General features: G+C 31.3%; 3 protein-coding genes across 3 annotated transcripts; 1 reads left to right on the top strand and 2 right to left on the bottom strand.

Moving 5' to 3' along the window:
* Positions 1–1,206: 1,206 nt before the first annotated feature.
* Positions 1,207–4,562, bottom strand: LOTGIDRAFT_180956 (hypothetical protein). The gene is made up of 4 exons (XM_009045484.1): positions 4,410–4,562; positions 3,970–4,015; positions 1,806–2,165; positions 1,207–1,617 (listed from the first exon to the last, which is right to left on the bottom strand). The coding sequence occupies exons 3-4, from the start codon at positions 2,094–2,096 to the stop codon at positions 1,228–1,230; spliced, it is 681 nt and encodes a 226-aa protein (XP_009043732.1). The 5' UTR covers positions 2,097–2,165; positions 3,970–4,015; positions 4,410–4,562; the 3' UTR covers positions 1,207–1,227.
* A 573-nt stretch (positions 4,563–5,135) lies between these two features.
* Positions 5,136–8,471, top strand: LOTGIDRAFT_151993 (hypothetical protein; the record flags this gene model as incomplete). The annotated part of the gene is made up of 8 exons (XM_009045483.1): positions 5,136–5,270; positions 5,601–5,742; positions 5,976–6,089; positions 6,431–6,513; positions 6,766–6,833; positions 7,304–7,367; positions 7,593–7,730; positions 8,424–8,471. 8 exons carry the CDS (start codon positions 5,136–5,138, stop codon positions 8,469–8,471), a joined length of 792 nt encoding a protein of 263 aa, XP_009043731.1.
* Positions 8,472–11,382: 2,911 nt separating this feature from the next.
* LOTGIDRAFT_227858 (hypothetical protein) lies at positions 11,383–15,514 on the bottom strand (the record flags this gene model as incomplete). Its single annotated transcript, XM_009045482.1, has 4 exons — positions 15,502–15,514; positions 12,350–12,702; positions 11,868–12,017; positions 11,383–11,651 (listed from the first exon to the last, which is right to left on the bottom strand). Exons 2-4 carry the CDS (start codon positions 12,609–12,611, stop codon positions 11,383–11,385), a joined length of 681 nt encoding a protein of 226 aa, XP_009043730.1. The 5' UTR covers positions 12,612–12,702; positions 15,502–15,514.
* Between the last annotated feature and the right edge of the window lie 255 nt (positions 15,515–15,769).

Raw genomic sequence — 15,769 nt, 5'->3', positions numbered from 1 at the left:
TATTATTCCAAACATATTCAGATATAGTTATTTAGGTAAGTTATTCCAAACATATTCAGATATAGTTATTTAGGTATGTTGGTCCTGATAGATTCAGATATAGTTATTTAGGTATGTTATTCCAAACATGTTCAGATATAGTTATTTAGGTATATTATTCCAAACATATTCAGTAATTAGATATAGTTATTTAGGTAAGGTTTGTGTTTTTCAGGTAACACAGAATTTTTGGGAAATTTAATGGAGAAAGATAGACAAGAGTTTGATTCTATATTAGGAAATCTTTTATCAACTAGTATCACAAGTTTTTTAGAAATACCATCTTCACAAATTATCTCCCTTGCTACCTCAACGTTCTTTCCTGACTATTTTCCTGGCAGTTCTGATCAAGTAATGTCAATTGTACCTTTATAGATATCATTGGCTACTGTTTGTGCTTGCTATTAGCTGACATGTACTTTACAACAATTTTTAAACATTTTGGGTTGAAATTCATCACAATTTGGACATTAATACAATCAATTCAAATGTCTAATCTTGCAATTGCATACACTGATACTATGCTGATTGGGCCTAACAAATTCAAGAAATTGATAAAAAAATAGTGGTTTTTAACATCAGAGTATCCACAATAAACAGTAAACTAAAGCAGATATCAATAATTTGTTTGTAAAATATACTATGAATAATGATCCTAATTGTATTTTTCAGTCTATGTATCTATCAGACAACCATCCCCTAACAGAATTTACAAATATTGAAACAGACATTATTTATCAGGTACTTATCACTTTTTCAATTGGTATGTATATGAGGAAAAATGAAAAATAATAATGTAAAGGAGATTGCATTAGTCCTAAGAATGGACAAGATTTTAATGTGTGTTGAGTAGTTTTGTGATAAATTGAGAGCAATTTGTAGAATTCCTCTGTCTATGAGGGATGTAACACTAAAATGGTATCTGTCAACATTCAGACTGAGATCAGACAGATGTCACCATACTGCATATTTATGATCTTTTCTGAAAATTTACAAAAGTCTATAACTACACAGACTCATACTGATTAAGTATTACTTATAACGATGATAAGGTTCATCTACAATATGGAAGATGCATTGCTTTCACCGAAAGAGGTTATATCATATTTTATAGATTGTAGATTAGGTTAGGAATTTATTTTGCTACAAAAAAAAAGATATTTGATGGAAGAAAATACAACTTTTTAATCAATTTTGAACACCATACAATATCTGTAAATGAACCAATACTGTCAACTGATCACTATCTTCACTAACACAGGATTGTAAATTCTTAAATAATTTGACACATGTGTCTCTTTCTACAGAACTTAAAAATTGCATACTTAAAGAGAACCTATTGACCTTGGACAAAGTTTCTAAAATACCAATGACCTTGGTTGCATCTTCCTTCTTGAATAAACACAGAGCCTTAAGAATTTCACCAAGTAGTCCAAAACTTATTTCTGTGTGAAAGATTTTGGCCAAATGTTCACTACCAATGTCCATTAGATACGGGTATTGTTCATCTTCAGTTTTATAGAATCTTCTCCATTGTTGTGCAAACTCTAATCCTGATTTGGGAAGTCGTTTTCCTTCCTGAAATATGAATTATCTCTGATCAAAATTAGCATTCACTAATCATTAAAGTATGTATGTGGAGCCTTTGTTATGGAAGTTAGTCTAAGCTATCTAAAGCCATCTTAAATTTTTAAGCTTAATTTTTCTTTGAAAGATTATTTCACTAAATGAACAGAAGAATAATTTATTAAACTTAGTCTAATTACCTCAATAGTGGAATTTGTAGTTGTAGATGTCTCCCTTTTATCTGTGTTTAAAGCCACAGAATTCCACGGTTGATTCATTTTACACTCACTAATTCTATCTCCTTTTTCTAATGGTTTAATATGTGAAGCTAATACTATATCTCGAAATTCATCGTAAGAAGCCACCTTTTGATGAACAGCTCGGAACTTAGCGTCATTTTCTCTGTTATATTTTTCATCTGCTTCTACTGCAGAGTTCAGTTCTTTACCAATTTTTGAAAAGTCTAAATTGTCATCATCATAGCAACTCATTTTCCCAAATCAAATTTTTAATCTTTAAATTTGTCAGTGAAATGTCCACCACTGTCTTCAAAAAGGTTTCTGAAGGAAAAATCAATTGTCAAGGTTAATGTGTGAAAAAAATCCAGCTATTGCTTCTGTTGATAAACTAAAATTTGTTATTAATGTCTTTTTAAAATGACAATGCTCTAAAGGAATACTACCTTTTAGAATGGACAATAAATTGTATGTCTCAAACCTGGTCATATAGTGTATATATTAAAGAACAGAATATCTATATAATTATATATCCAATTAACTAAGTAATTATTCTAAACATGTTTCAAAATTACCTAGTTTAATGAATTATTACTTAGTTAGTTTTATGGAATTATTGGATTAAAGAGGGTTTCTGTTGTAGTTATGACACCAGGTAAATCCACTGATGAACAAAGACTAATATTAACCAAGTTTAAAGAATTTCAATTTTTTTGGTCATCCTAAGATGTAGTATACCTTTAAAAAAAAAGTGAAAACACATATGATAATATATATGTCCATAATTATATTCTTACACTATCATAACTATTTTTATACTGATATTCAAACATTATATAACTGGCATAATTTGATTTCTGGAAATGTTTAATGTGTCTTGGGTGAACTTTATCCACTTGATTCTAATACTTCAAGAAAGTTTCATTGAATTTAACAAGTTTTTTCCTTTTTGTAATGAAAGAATGAGAATATTGAGACTCGTATTACCTGTACTAGCTGTCTTAATCCTACCAAACAAACAGTGATGTCATTATATACAAATATTACTATAAATATGAACTGTTGAGAAAAATTAAATTTATCAGTGGTCAAGATCAGTAATGACTATTTACTAGATCCTTTTATTTATTAAGGGGCTTATTAGGTTTATTATAGACCACAACATGTTAAAACAAATATCATTCAGTTATTGGAAATCTGTATTCAGGTAATATTGATTGGGAGAGTCCAATTTTTAGACTCTACCATTTCATAGAGACTAGTTTATTTACCTGGGCAGTGGGAAAGTCTATTTCTATAATTATCTTACCTGTCCCATTCCTTACAGGTAGATATCGGACTAGTCCAAGCCAGATCACTTCAATCTCAAGTGGTATCTTCCAATTCAAGTCTGAAACTTGTCCATAATCAATAGCTATTGGCTGATTGATCTCTGATCAGTGATTGATTTTGATCGATATTGATTAGTTGGCTTTGTTTAAACTTGTTTGCAGTCTGGTTGACCTGAACTACTAGTCTTTTACAACAGGTTTTTATTGATTTACCTTATCTCATTATTGTGGTAAAGGATGATATATAGTATGACAAGTATAGACAGCCTATACAAGTATATTTGAGAAGATTTTTATCCCCATAATACTTCGACAATAGGTTTTGCTTATAATATAGTAAATTTAAATGACCACCAATTGTGTTTTCTGTATGAAAATGTCATATATTGTAAAAATCTTTTTTTAAAAGCAACTCTGAAATATACTACTCTCTGAATACAATGTTTTCTGAATTGAATTTCGACAATCATTTTCCTATGAATTGAAATACCAACTACAAAATACTAGAGTCTTAGATTGTCTTTGGGTTGATGAAAATCTTAACCACTGTGAAAATATTAAATGTAAAAATGATTTTACAGAAAGTAATTTTCAGTCCGAAAAGTCCGAGAGGAAAGTGTGTTTATTTCAAATGTAAAATCATTGAACCTCATATTTCCATGGACCCGAAGACATTCTAAGACAAATGGCATTCAATGAAAATTTTATTTTGAATATTTATGAAATGAAAGAAAAAATTCAATTCAGAGCTCAATGTAGTCAGACAGTAGTATACGAATAACTAATTATACATTTACCTAGGATATTTATCTCTGTTATTCACTTTTCAAGTAGTTCTGAATTCTGAAATCATAAAAAGGATTGAATCATAGAAAGAAAAAAATATTTGAGTAAGAAAAATACCTAAGAAGTATCATCATCATCATCATCTAACCTTGATTAGATGTTTACCTCAATGGAATCTATGAAAGGGACAGTTCACCATCCACTTGAAAAATAGCACCTTAATCTCAGAAAGAGGATTTTTTTTGCTAAGCTAATCAGTCATAATGTTTAAATTAAAAGTTAAAGTTATGTTCAAATGTCAACTTTTTTTTTTCTTGTACTTCTGAAAGACTATTTACATATATTCAAGACCCAAATCATCACAATGGTGAATCTCTCCCTTTAAGAATAAGATTTATATTTATAAGCTTATTGGTTCTATTGTTCACAAAAAAAAAATACAAATTGTTACCTTGTTACTGCAGAGTGCAGAAGAAATTTTAATGAACATGACTGGTACATAAATAAATAACATGATTTCACTTGTTTAAATATATATAACGAACTCGTTCCAGACAGGAAAAGTCAATACAAAATCATGTTGAAACACAGAATAATCACTTAGTTCATTAGATAACAGGCAATGACTTGACTTTAATAATATACCTAGAGATGTTTCTACATGTAATATCATGTGAGAAACAGACTTTGTTTTGTTTATTGATAATGAAATGTAGCTATTCAAGGTGTACATCTAAATTGGTAGTAAACAAATTTATACCATACTAAGGTCATTCGTATTCTAATTAATGCATAACTATTAAGATTTTATGACAAAAAGCATTAATTACAGAAAAAAATCTTAAGAGAGGGAGTATGTTTCATAAAAAACAGAACTGTGAATAAATCTTTTCTCCCAATGTATGGATTGGATGAATTTCAGGAGAGAATAACCTTTGTTTTATGAACTTAATTAGGTTATATATTTCTATATAAGCATATATATTCAACTCTTCAATACGACAATGATATAGACCTAATATTTCAAAATATACCCTGTGAACTAGCACACACTAGAAATTGAAACAGTTTTAACACTGTCTTGTCATTGTAGCGACAAACTTTATTGTCTAACTAACTTGTCTTCTCTATTTTAACAATTATAGTGAGGTTCAGAAACTGTCAAAATAATGTTAAAATGTATATTTTGCAGAGTGCAAAGGCAGACGTTGAAATAAATATCACAACAGAAATATTACCAAGCATAAATAGTAATAATATAGTGTTGCCATGGAAATTGGTTAGAATTGATATTCAACAATTAAATGTTAAGGTAAATGTATTTTTTTTAATTTTGGTTCCATGTCTAGGAATCATAAAAAAAATGAAGATAAAATTTTGATTGGGTAAATAGAAACTGACCTTTAAAATAATGGCAAAGGATTTCGAAAGAGGTTAAATTAATCTGTTACCCATATTTGAGCTAAAATAGTATTTGAACCTGTGCTCAAATGTATACAGTACAATTTGATTAAAAACACAGATACAGATATTTACTTCAGTTCTTTTCCTGTAGTACTATATTTATCTTAGATCTGAATAAGTTGTCATTAAGATTATATTCAACCAAACCCACCGATTGTCATTCAAACTTTATTTAAAGGTTGGTCACCATTTTGATTTTGAAGAAGATGGACATGAAAGAAGTTATAATCAGCATGTTAAGAGTGAAAATAAAACTCAGTATAATGTTTATTTAGTAAGAGAAACAGACCAATTTGTTATTCCCTTTGGAAATGTTAATGGTGAGGATTTTGTTTTTACTTTGACTCAAAACTAAATTAAAACTTTTCTGATGCTAGAACTGAAACTGGCTTTATGTTGACCTTTTGGTTGGTATTTTTGACAGTTGCTGCCTAAGGAAGAGTGCCCTTGTGACTGGAATAGATCAGTTGTTAGATTGCTGTCTGATAATCTGATAGCACAACCAATGCATTTGGGGACCCCACATTTTATTTCAATCTAATCATTTTTTCAGCAATAACTGTCATAGCTTTACTCAGAATGGGTTTAATAGAACAACAAATAGAATTATGTTATAAGAAATTTCTACACCTACCATTGTATGAGGATATGGCAACATGGAATATAGGTAGTGTATCTAGTATCTAGTTATTTCTAGACCCTATACTTGTGAAGAAGGAAATAGAAAAGAAAGTTCCTTTTATATAAAGATAAGAAAATGTGTCTTTTTCAAATATATCTTGGAAAGTTTCACATGAATTGTGAATACAATCAAAAGCCATAATTTCCTTGACATAACCAGACAAATGATGTCATAAGATTTTAAGCACCCTCACTGTCTGAGCTACAGCCTGCCTCTGGATATAAATTTATCCCGTTAGAAGGATGATTTTTACTTGCTTATAAAACTGGAATCAATTGGAACTTATACAATGAAATTTTCATTAAGCTGAAGTTTTGAATTTCTAGTATTCCGTCATGGTAATTTGGAATATATAGATTTTGATACCAAAAATACATTCTATGATAAAATAGTTCCATCAGCAGCTCAGGTAACCATTATTATATTATATTTTTTAATTGTGGTATTTTAATTTGTATTCATCTTCAAATCTTCAGAATTCAGTTTTAGATTAAATCTGTCTCATTTTTTTTTATTCACTCACTTCTGGTTTATGTCTTTTTTCCTAGAATCTTTCTAGTAATTTTAAATTGTACCAGTATCTAAAGTTGTGTGTTTATGATAATGTACTAACAGATGAACATATGCAACGTTTCCTAATGACTCTTTATTTCAATTTCAGATAATTGCAGTATTAATAAATTATAAAAGAACACTGTTAGATCTTGATAAATGTGGTGAAAAAGCAGAGTAAGTTTTTTTATGTTTTGTGAAAGAATTCTGATTTCAAAAGATTTCAGTTGGTTTCAGAAAATTAAAAAAAAAATGCAGAAACAGCTGGGTAATTTTTGGGACTAAATGACCTCATAGTAATGCTGCGGACAAATATATTCGAAAAGACAATTCTTACCTTGATTGGTTGTCGGTGATATCAGTTAGCTGGAAACCTATGTTAATTTGTCATCAACTAATACCAAATAGGGTAATATATAAATATTTAAGATGAAAAATGCCAAGTTAGCAAACTGACAATTAATCAACTTTGAAAATATTACTAATCAGATAAGCAATTTGACTCTCAAAATAATTGACCTAGGATCAGCAGGTAGACAGGATCAATGTAACTGATTACTGGACTAAGAGTTATTAATGTAAATTATGTATATTGCTAAAAATATCTTCTTTCTTTATTTATGTCTCTATGTGTTTTCATCTTACAGAACTAGTTTAGGATTCAATTATATATCAGAATGTGTTGGTAGTGAGTTTAATGGACCCTGTCCAGTAAGAACATTGTATTTATTATCAATATTAATCACTCTTAAAATATCTTTCATATAACAATTAGGTTTATAGGTACTTTTAAAAAAAATTCTTTCACTGAAGAGTTAAAAAATGTTTTGAATATGTTTTGTTATTGCATGCTTATATTTTGATATTTAAGTGAGGTTCACGAGATCAATGTGGAATCAATGATAAAGTATTAAGTATTGCTTTGTTATCATTTAGGATCTGGCCTACCAAGTACCTTGTGGTGATCATACTTGTAGATCTTCTTATATTGACTGTCTTCAAGCATTATTAGCCTACAACAAGCATCCTGAAGTTAAAGGGAAGAGTTTACATCAAGACAAATATTCACAATGGGTAAGTAGCTTACTGTGTCCAATTAGAAATATTTAGTTATTGGTCTGGGGCAAAATTCTCCAAGTCTCAACTAAAATAAAATCCAGATTTTAATAAATACTGTAATCTGATTGGATAATAAAATTAATCTGAAATTAATCTAAGCGATTGACCAATCAGATGTCTGGAATACTAAAATCATCTTAAATTAAGTTTTCAAAAATAAGGGCCCTGAATGGCAGATCTCATTTCAGTTTGGACTCTTGTCTATCTATTACTTACATAGTGACACTGGCAGTGGTGGCTCAGTGAGATAAACAAAATTGCTATCTAACCTGAAGATCTTGGATTCAATTCCACGGAATACCTTCAAATTTATACTTGATTTCCTCCATTTTGTTTAGAGGAACAATATGTTTCCTACTATATGCTTGAAATTTGAGTATGCTGTCCAGGCAAAATTTACCTATCAGCACACTGAATGGTTTTGCTTGTCTTAATTAGCCCATTTGGGTGCATACAGGTTACCAGGTTTCATTTTGAACTACATGTACCCTATATAACTCATCTTATATTGAGCTAAATCTGAAATCACACTTAATATATCTAAATAAGGAAATCATATTAGAGGTGAAATGACTCTAGTTGTATACAAAATAGACAATAACGTTTGTTGATTTTTGCTTATTAGTATTTAAATTTTTCTAATTTCAGTCTTTTAATAAATTGGGTGCTATTAAAAGAAAGAACAAATTAATTTGAAAATTAACTGACGATGTCAATTGATGTATTATCGATTAGTGAGCTCAAAGTATCAAATCAAAAAAATTACTATTGGATAAGCTTACACTTTATAACCATCATTCTTGAGAATTCCATAAGTAGTCTACATTCTTCAACACAAAAGAATTCCACAGATACCAATAAACAAGGTCTGATCGTGTTAGAGGAATAATTTTTTTTTTCATTATCAATGACTTAGATCAGCATACCAGTACAGCAGCCCTCTTACAATGTCTTGTGTTATTTTATGAATTTTTACATAATTCATGAGGCCTATATATATCCTCTCATGACTTGTGTTTATTTATTGTGTTTGTTATTGTATGTTGCTAAATACAAATAAATGTATGTCCTAATACATAAATATAAATATTTATAGCTAACAATATCTTATCAATAATTTCAATAAAGAAAGTGTCCATCACTCCATGTGCGCAGTTTCTTCTGTAGAAACTTTCTATACCGGTAGTAATTAATGCATTAGTATATGGTAATGTTATTGTCTTCATGCACAAATGAGAAAAGTAGAATAACAATTTTTTATAAGCATATTCAAAATGTTTGATTTTATGGAGTTCAATTAGTTTGCAGAGTAAGAAAAATGTAGCCCATGTATGTTGGTTTACGTCTTGATAATCAAGAGTAATATCATTAGAGGGAGATAACTACTTAATCATTATTTCTCCAAGTTGTTTACATATCACTAAGCAGTTAATTTCGTCTTTTCCTGGACACATTAGTGTACAAAAATCTGAATATAAGACATTTTATAAACAACAACATACCTCTCTTATGGGCTTTAAATTTCAACCTAAAGAAAAAACTCCTACAATAGAAGTTTTCAATATAAGAATCGAGTGTGGCGGTGCTGGAGAAAAAGTTTCGAAAAATAATAACTTCCGGGACAGTTCGTACAAAATGGAATACAGGATGGATGTTTCGTATTCACAATATATTTTTAGAAACAGTCTCTTAACCCCACCCCACAGAAAACTCTTCCATGGAGAATGAAATTTACCATCAAACAACCAGCCTTATTTAAATTCTGGAAACTTCAGACTAACCCCAAAAAAAAACATTTATTTGATCCAAGTCCAAGTAACATATTCTTACAAAGTGGGCGTGTAAAAACTGTAATCTTGCCAAATAAAATCGCGTCAAAATTTACTTAGTTAAGGGCAATAACTCAGAAATCGTTCTCCCGATCATTATCAATTCCGAACTTGACCGAGATCTCATTAATATACCAAATTTCATCAAGACTGAGTAAAAACTGTAGTTTCGTGCCTGCAAGAAATGTGGACCGACAGACAGGGGCGACGGCAATATACGTCCATTTTCCATGTAGGTGTATAAAAACCTTTGACAGTACATGTACCTTTTTTGTGAGGATGGGAATTTGAGTTTGATCAACTCTAAATATATTTTGTCAATAAGTAGGCCTATTCAGTAAAATTTACAAAACAATATTAATTTATTAACTATCGTGTCTTGAACAGATCACATAAAAACAAACAAACAAACAAGCAATAAACGAGAAGATATGAGTATTTATATACTTTATATTCATAATCACCTGACAACGAGTTGTCTGCAGATAAAATTGCTGATCATACCTACATTATCCGACTCCGACAGATGGCGTTGATTAAATTATCGTCTTGGGTCAGAGAGGATGTAGGCCTACCAATTTAGTGGAGTTAGAAAGGTTCCACAACTCGAAGAGATTAGACCTATAGATAGTTTAACATAAATGTCAAGCTCAAACGACCTCCTTGATTACTATAGTCGTCTCGACAGAAAGTCTGTAAACACCAATCCATAATATTTACAGTCATTCTGTCGAGGGCTCTGGGTGGCTATATTCGCTGGCTTAGAATCCTATCAAATCATTGCATTCCATGATACAAGAAAGCTGGCGATTGCAGTCAAGGTATAAGCCGAAGGTCATAAAAGCTTGACATTCTGAAAGTGGGCAATTTGGTGCTATTACACAATACTAAACAAAACAAAAGTAGGCTACATATTCATTGAAAGATGACCGATGTAACAACCCAATTTAGATGGCCGTAAATCTAATTCCATATCGAGCTATGTTAGGTTTCAGTACGAGATTTCGAGAGATGGTTGTAACTTTCTCAGCTATTACATAGGTATTAAATAGTAGAGTCAGAAAAACCTCCCCAAATGCGTTTTTTCTAACATAATATGAAATCACCTCTACGATGTGATCCTTGAACCTTTAGCTGCACACACACTTAAACTGGTCAACGAAAGATCAGTTTCGTCAAAACAAACTTTGATGAAAACTCAGACACAAATCGTAATGGTGTAGGGAGATTATGATGGTATGATTGTACTAGGCTACAAATATTATCAATCTTTCCGAATATATTTAGGTTTGGCAGATCTGATTTAAATAAATAGGTTTGAAACCCCCTGGACTTTGGAGGTGCGGAAAAATCTCTTTAAAGCAGCGTCTATTTTCTCTGTCTCTACACCAGTCGACAACTTTAAAAACAGCTATCAGAGGCTGGAAAAGACGCAGATATTTCGGTCTATTGCACCATGCATACGCATGCAAGTTTAAATTGTCTTCCATGTTCCAAGGTCCAAGGATAGTCAAAATTAAGGGACTATACACTATAAAGACAATCGGTTGATTTGGCAAATGGCGGTTTTTACAAATATGACTAAAAAAAAATCCCATGCAAATAAACAGTCATCAGATTCAACTCACAGAATCTTTTGGATCTTCTTTTTTTCCCCTACATCACACTTTTCACAGAGAGGCCCGTTCAGCGGACTGTGGCATAATTCTGTAATGGAAACCAATTCATCTCTACTTCTTCAAGATAGGTAAATCGAGAAATAATACCAAATATCCTAATTAGAAAATACTAATGTGGTGATTCAAAGGTTCTGATAATGTCATGGCATTTACTCGGAAGAATTCCAACATACAAAACGTAAAACTAACTAACGTTGTAATGGCGGACAAGATGGCGACGATAAAGGACCAACCGACAGAAAATTTTCCCGAAGCATCAACACCAGCGATGAAATAGTCAAACAATTTCCTTCGATCTCGTTTAATATCGTAACAGAAATCTCCACCTTTTACACCAACTACTATGCTGGCCATGATCGTCATACATCCTGAAATGAATCAATTCCATTTAATGTGAATATTACTATATGCAAAGCTTTTATGGAAAAAATGAACCGATGTGTTTCTTTATGGCAACAAAAACATTTTCTGGCTCTGTTATGGCCGATCTGTGTCAAAACACTGTACCATCCAGATCAATACTTTATAGCCCGGATTAACTGTGTCCTGTATAGCCTACTATATGGTGAACATTGTATTCTCACCTGCTGAAAATATGAGCAGACACAAAGCTATAATTAAAGCCCTTGTTTCTTGTAATTGTCGGATAAATATGTAAGATATGATAATAACTGCAGCTATCACATAGGTCAATAAACCAACAATACAAAAACCTTGTCCAGCTCGTATGAAATCTGAAAAAAAGAGGAAAGATTCATTACGCATGGTTTGGCAGAGAAATTCTGTTCATAGTTATGTATAGCATAATTTGATATGAAAATATCGATGCCGAAAAAGATGGTAGCTAGAAAAAAAACCCTCTTTGTCACATGATAACAGATCAATCCGACTTTCAGACAGATTGACAAGCTACATAAAAACAAATCCAATAATTTAGTTATAAATAAAAAGGGCCCTATTTAATCAAAAACGTATCTTTTGTAACGATAACTTACTTGGAAAAATTGACCTTTAGTTATTACACTTACAAACTCAAATGTGAGCAACTAATCCTAAAGGTACTCACCCGGTAGTTTGTCCTCCCAGTATTCACAAGACCAGATACTAGTCTTAAAATTCTGAGAACATTTCTGCCACAAACTAACTGTTATACCATTTTCTATTCCGAACCATTCGGACGAGCTGAAAGCCACAAGAAAGAGGACAAATCCCAGCCAAAATGACACAATACATGCCAAACTTTTAAAAGACAAGTTCGGTGATTGACTCTCCATCATTCTCAATCTATCACTTAATAGGTAGGCATTGATTGGCTTAGAAGACATCATCTTCACTTGGTTGAGAAATGTTACATTTTAAGGAATTACTTGCAACCACATTGTTGACTACTTTAGATAGCTTGGCATTACATTGTTGCGCCTGAAAAATAAATCATTTTTAGAAACAAAAGGACTAATATTATAGTCATTATATGATTATTTCAACAAAATCACTTCAAAATCCAGATCAAATGATCATTGCCAGTATCGATATCAGTTGGAATTCAGTTTGGGCTTGTAGCATATCCGTCAAAATGAAGTGATATAGACCTGAGATAAGTCACTGGATACTTATCTTAATCTCACTTTCATCAGAGTAACATCGCAAAAAAATCTATCTTGAAAATTAAGCTAAATTCCAGTGCGAATGTCGACAAAATCCTATTCTGTTAAATGTAAAATTAGTATTAATTTACTGTAAAGTTTTAAATAATTAATAGCATCAGAATTAACTCTACTGCAAGACCCGAAATTCTTTTTGCCTTAAAATGTTTGTGTTTCAGCATAGAAAATTATCACAGTTATCTATGTTCCATAAAGACCTATTCTGACTTATGTGGAAGGTTTGTGATTTCTCATTATTCTTAGCTGATAGAACAGACATATTATTAATATTTATGGACCGAGTTCTTCTAAAGTAGATATAAACCGAATCGTGAGGCTGTAGAACTTGACCATTAACTGAAGGAAACCAATAGAGAGGTCAACACTATAGACAAATGAATGGAGAACAAAATAAATCGATATTTACTGGACACTCAAATTAGCGCTAGAAATGATGAGAAATGTGAACTCAATCATCAAATGGGCTGAGTAAACATGTTTTTAAATAGTTAGCCTAAATGAAAACTTGCATTCTAAATTTTATATAGTGATGTAGAGCGCTGACCTGATGGAATGCATATTACACATAATTATTATATCATCGTGTCCAACAAAATGAAAGCAGCGTGTCATTAAATGATTTGATTGATATGAACGATACAAAATTAAGTAAGCTATTCGGTAAGGAATTGAAGCTGATAGAAAGCAAACCTTTAGAATATGGTGGAAAAAATGTATTCTTCTATATATTTAAACGAGTGGCGGCGTTTTCTTTTCCAGACCTTCATTCCCGTTCTACCGATGTGATTGGTCAGAATAGCCCCAATTTCATTTTCACAAACCAAAGTGCAGAGGGCTTAGTTTAATACGGGTTAATAAGACCATGTCAAAACCCGTATTTCGGATACGATGATAATATATACAAGACAATATTATTTACTTTCCTTTCATACCATGTTATTAAAGAATAGCAAAACAAACACATTGTCAAACAAGCAGCAAAAGACCCCTTTTCACAGAAAAACGTTAAAATCTATAGCAGTCATGATTCTAAGTGATTATTACTATTACTATTATCACTATAATGATTATGACAGATTCATGCAACAATCCCAAAAGAAAGGTTGATAAATCCAGAAACGACGAATAAATGGAAATAAAAAAAGAGAAGATTAAAATCAGGAAAAATAAATAGAGGGAATGAGGATCTATTGATGTTTCTATAATGAAATTGATGTATGAAGGGAATGTTTTCTTAATATTGAGAACTGAATCATGATAGTACGTATGATGGTATGACAGATATTGTACTTGGATAAACGATAAAACGTTATAAAAGGACCAAACTCTAATAGAAGTGAAATATACGGAGCGTAGGCCTTTATGTTCAAATAGTGTTTAATATCATAGAAATGTATATTGTACAAAAATACACAGATGTGTAGATAAACGAAGCATACATGAATTTCATAAGCCAATTATTCAGCTCCATCTGGAAACATCAAAGGTACATGCTTGCACGACAAATCTGGCTCTACCAGTTCCTCAGACGGGTTATTGCCAGGTTAGGTACATGCCAAAAGAACCTATCGTATTCGAAAAGTATATAGTCCGGTTAAATAATGTAACATTTAACAAGCAATATGATTCCATGTAGAATAATTTGGTACAAGATGATTAAACTTAGTAGGCAGTCAAGAAATAGTCTAAATCTACCAGAATAATCAATAGTATGACTTTATCTTATGATATAACACATTATAGAAATTGATTTAAACCGTCCCGCAGACTAGTTTCTTCAAATTATATACTTGGTTGGCTATATGGTCTATAAAAAAACATTCTTGGCATAAATTACAGGGAACCTATTATTGAGTAAGCTTGTCCATATCGGAAGTTAAATCTGAAATGTACAATGGTGAGACATACTTCACCACAACAACAGAAAATGCAAGTAATGCACATAAGTGACAAAAGGTAACATTGCTTTGTCAAATCTGTAGGAATATTTCATGATCTTTCTGTCAAAAAATGCCGAAAATGACACGAGCTTTGGGGAGTCAGTTGTCGGCCACTTCTATTCAGAGAACAATTCTTTCGCATATTTTGCTATTACGCTTATAACCGGATTATGTATCAAAAACACGTGTCGGCTCGCGATAATTAGAGTACATGGACTGAAAACTGCTGCATGTACATAACAAAATTAATATAGTTATATAATGTTTATTTATAATATCCTGGTATATATTATCATGTCAGGAATAATCCTAGTATAATCACCATTTAGTACCGACTGTCAACAATATTACTTTCATGCTATTTACTAGAAATAAAGTAATTAAACCAGCGAGACAAAAACAAAATCTATGATAAACCTATATTATATACACTAAGCGTCTAATCATCATGGATACTAGAGAACATACAAGCTTCATCATACCGAGTTCGAGGATTTCTCATCTGCTGTAAACATGAGCTCAGTCCAAATACAATGACATGCAGTTTATCAAACCACATCATCCCTGCATCAAATGACATAAAAATTGATAAAAAAAAATGCTGTCATACTTACTATTCCAGTGGAGTTAACATCGGCATCAACCGCGTGCTGAGAATACAGTCACGTGATATAACACCAGATTATATATCGGATCGAAGGAAAATCGAACATAGTTTCCTGGAGAAATTCTTGAAGAAAATTTACCATTTAAGTAGTTACAGCGGAAATAGATCATTAGGCTTATTGTGCTTGAAAGTTTTTGTTGGTTTAAAATGAGAATGATTTGAAGCATGTTTATATTGATCAATTTAAACAACCATGGTTGCCGTTTAACGTTTAT

This window comes from Lottia gigantea (genome assembly GCF_000327385.1).
Source record: "Lottia gigantea unplaced genomic scaffold LOTGIsca_1, whole genome shotgun sequence".
In the NCBI taxonomy this organism is placed as follows: Eukaryota; Metazoa; Mollusca; class Gastropoda; family Lottiidae; genus Lottia; species Lottia gigantea.
This window is presented reverse-complemented; position numbering and strand designations above follow the sequence as displayed.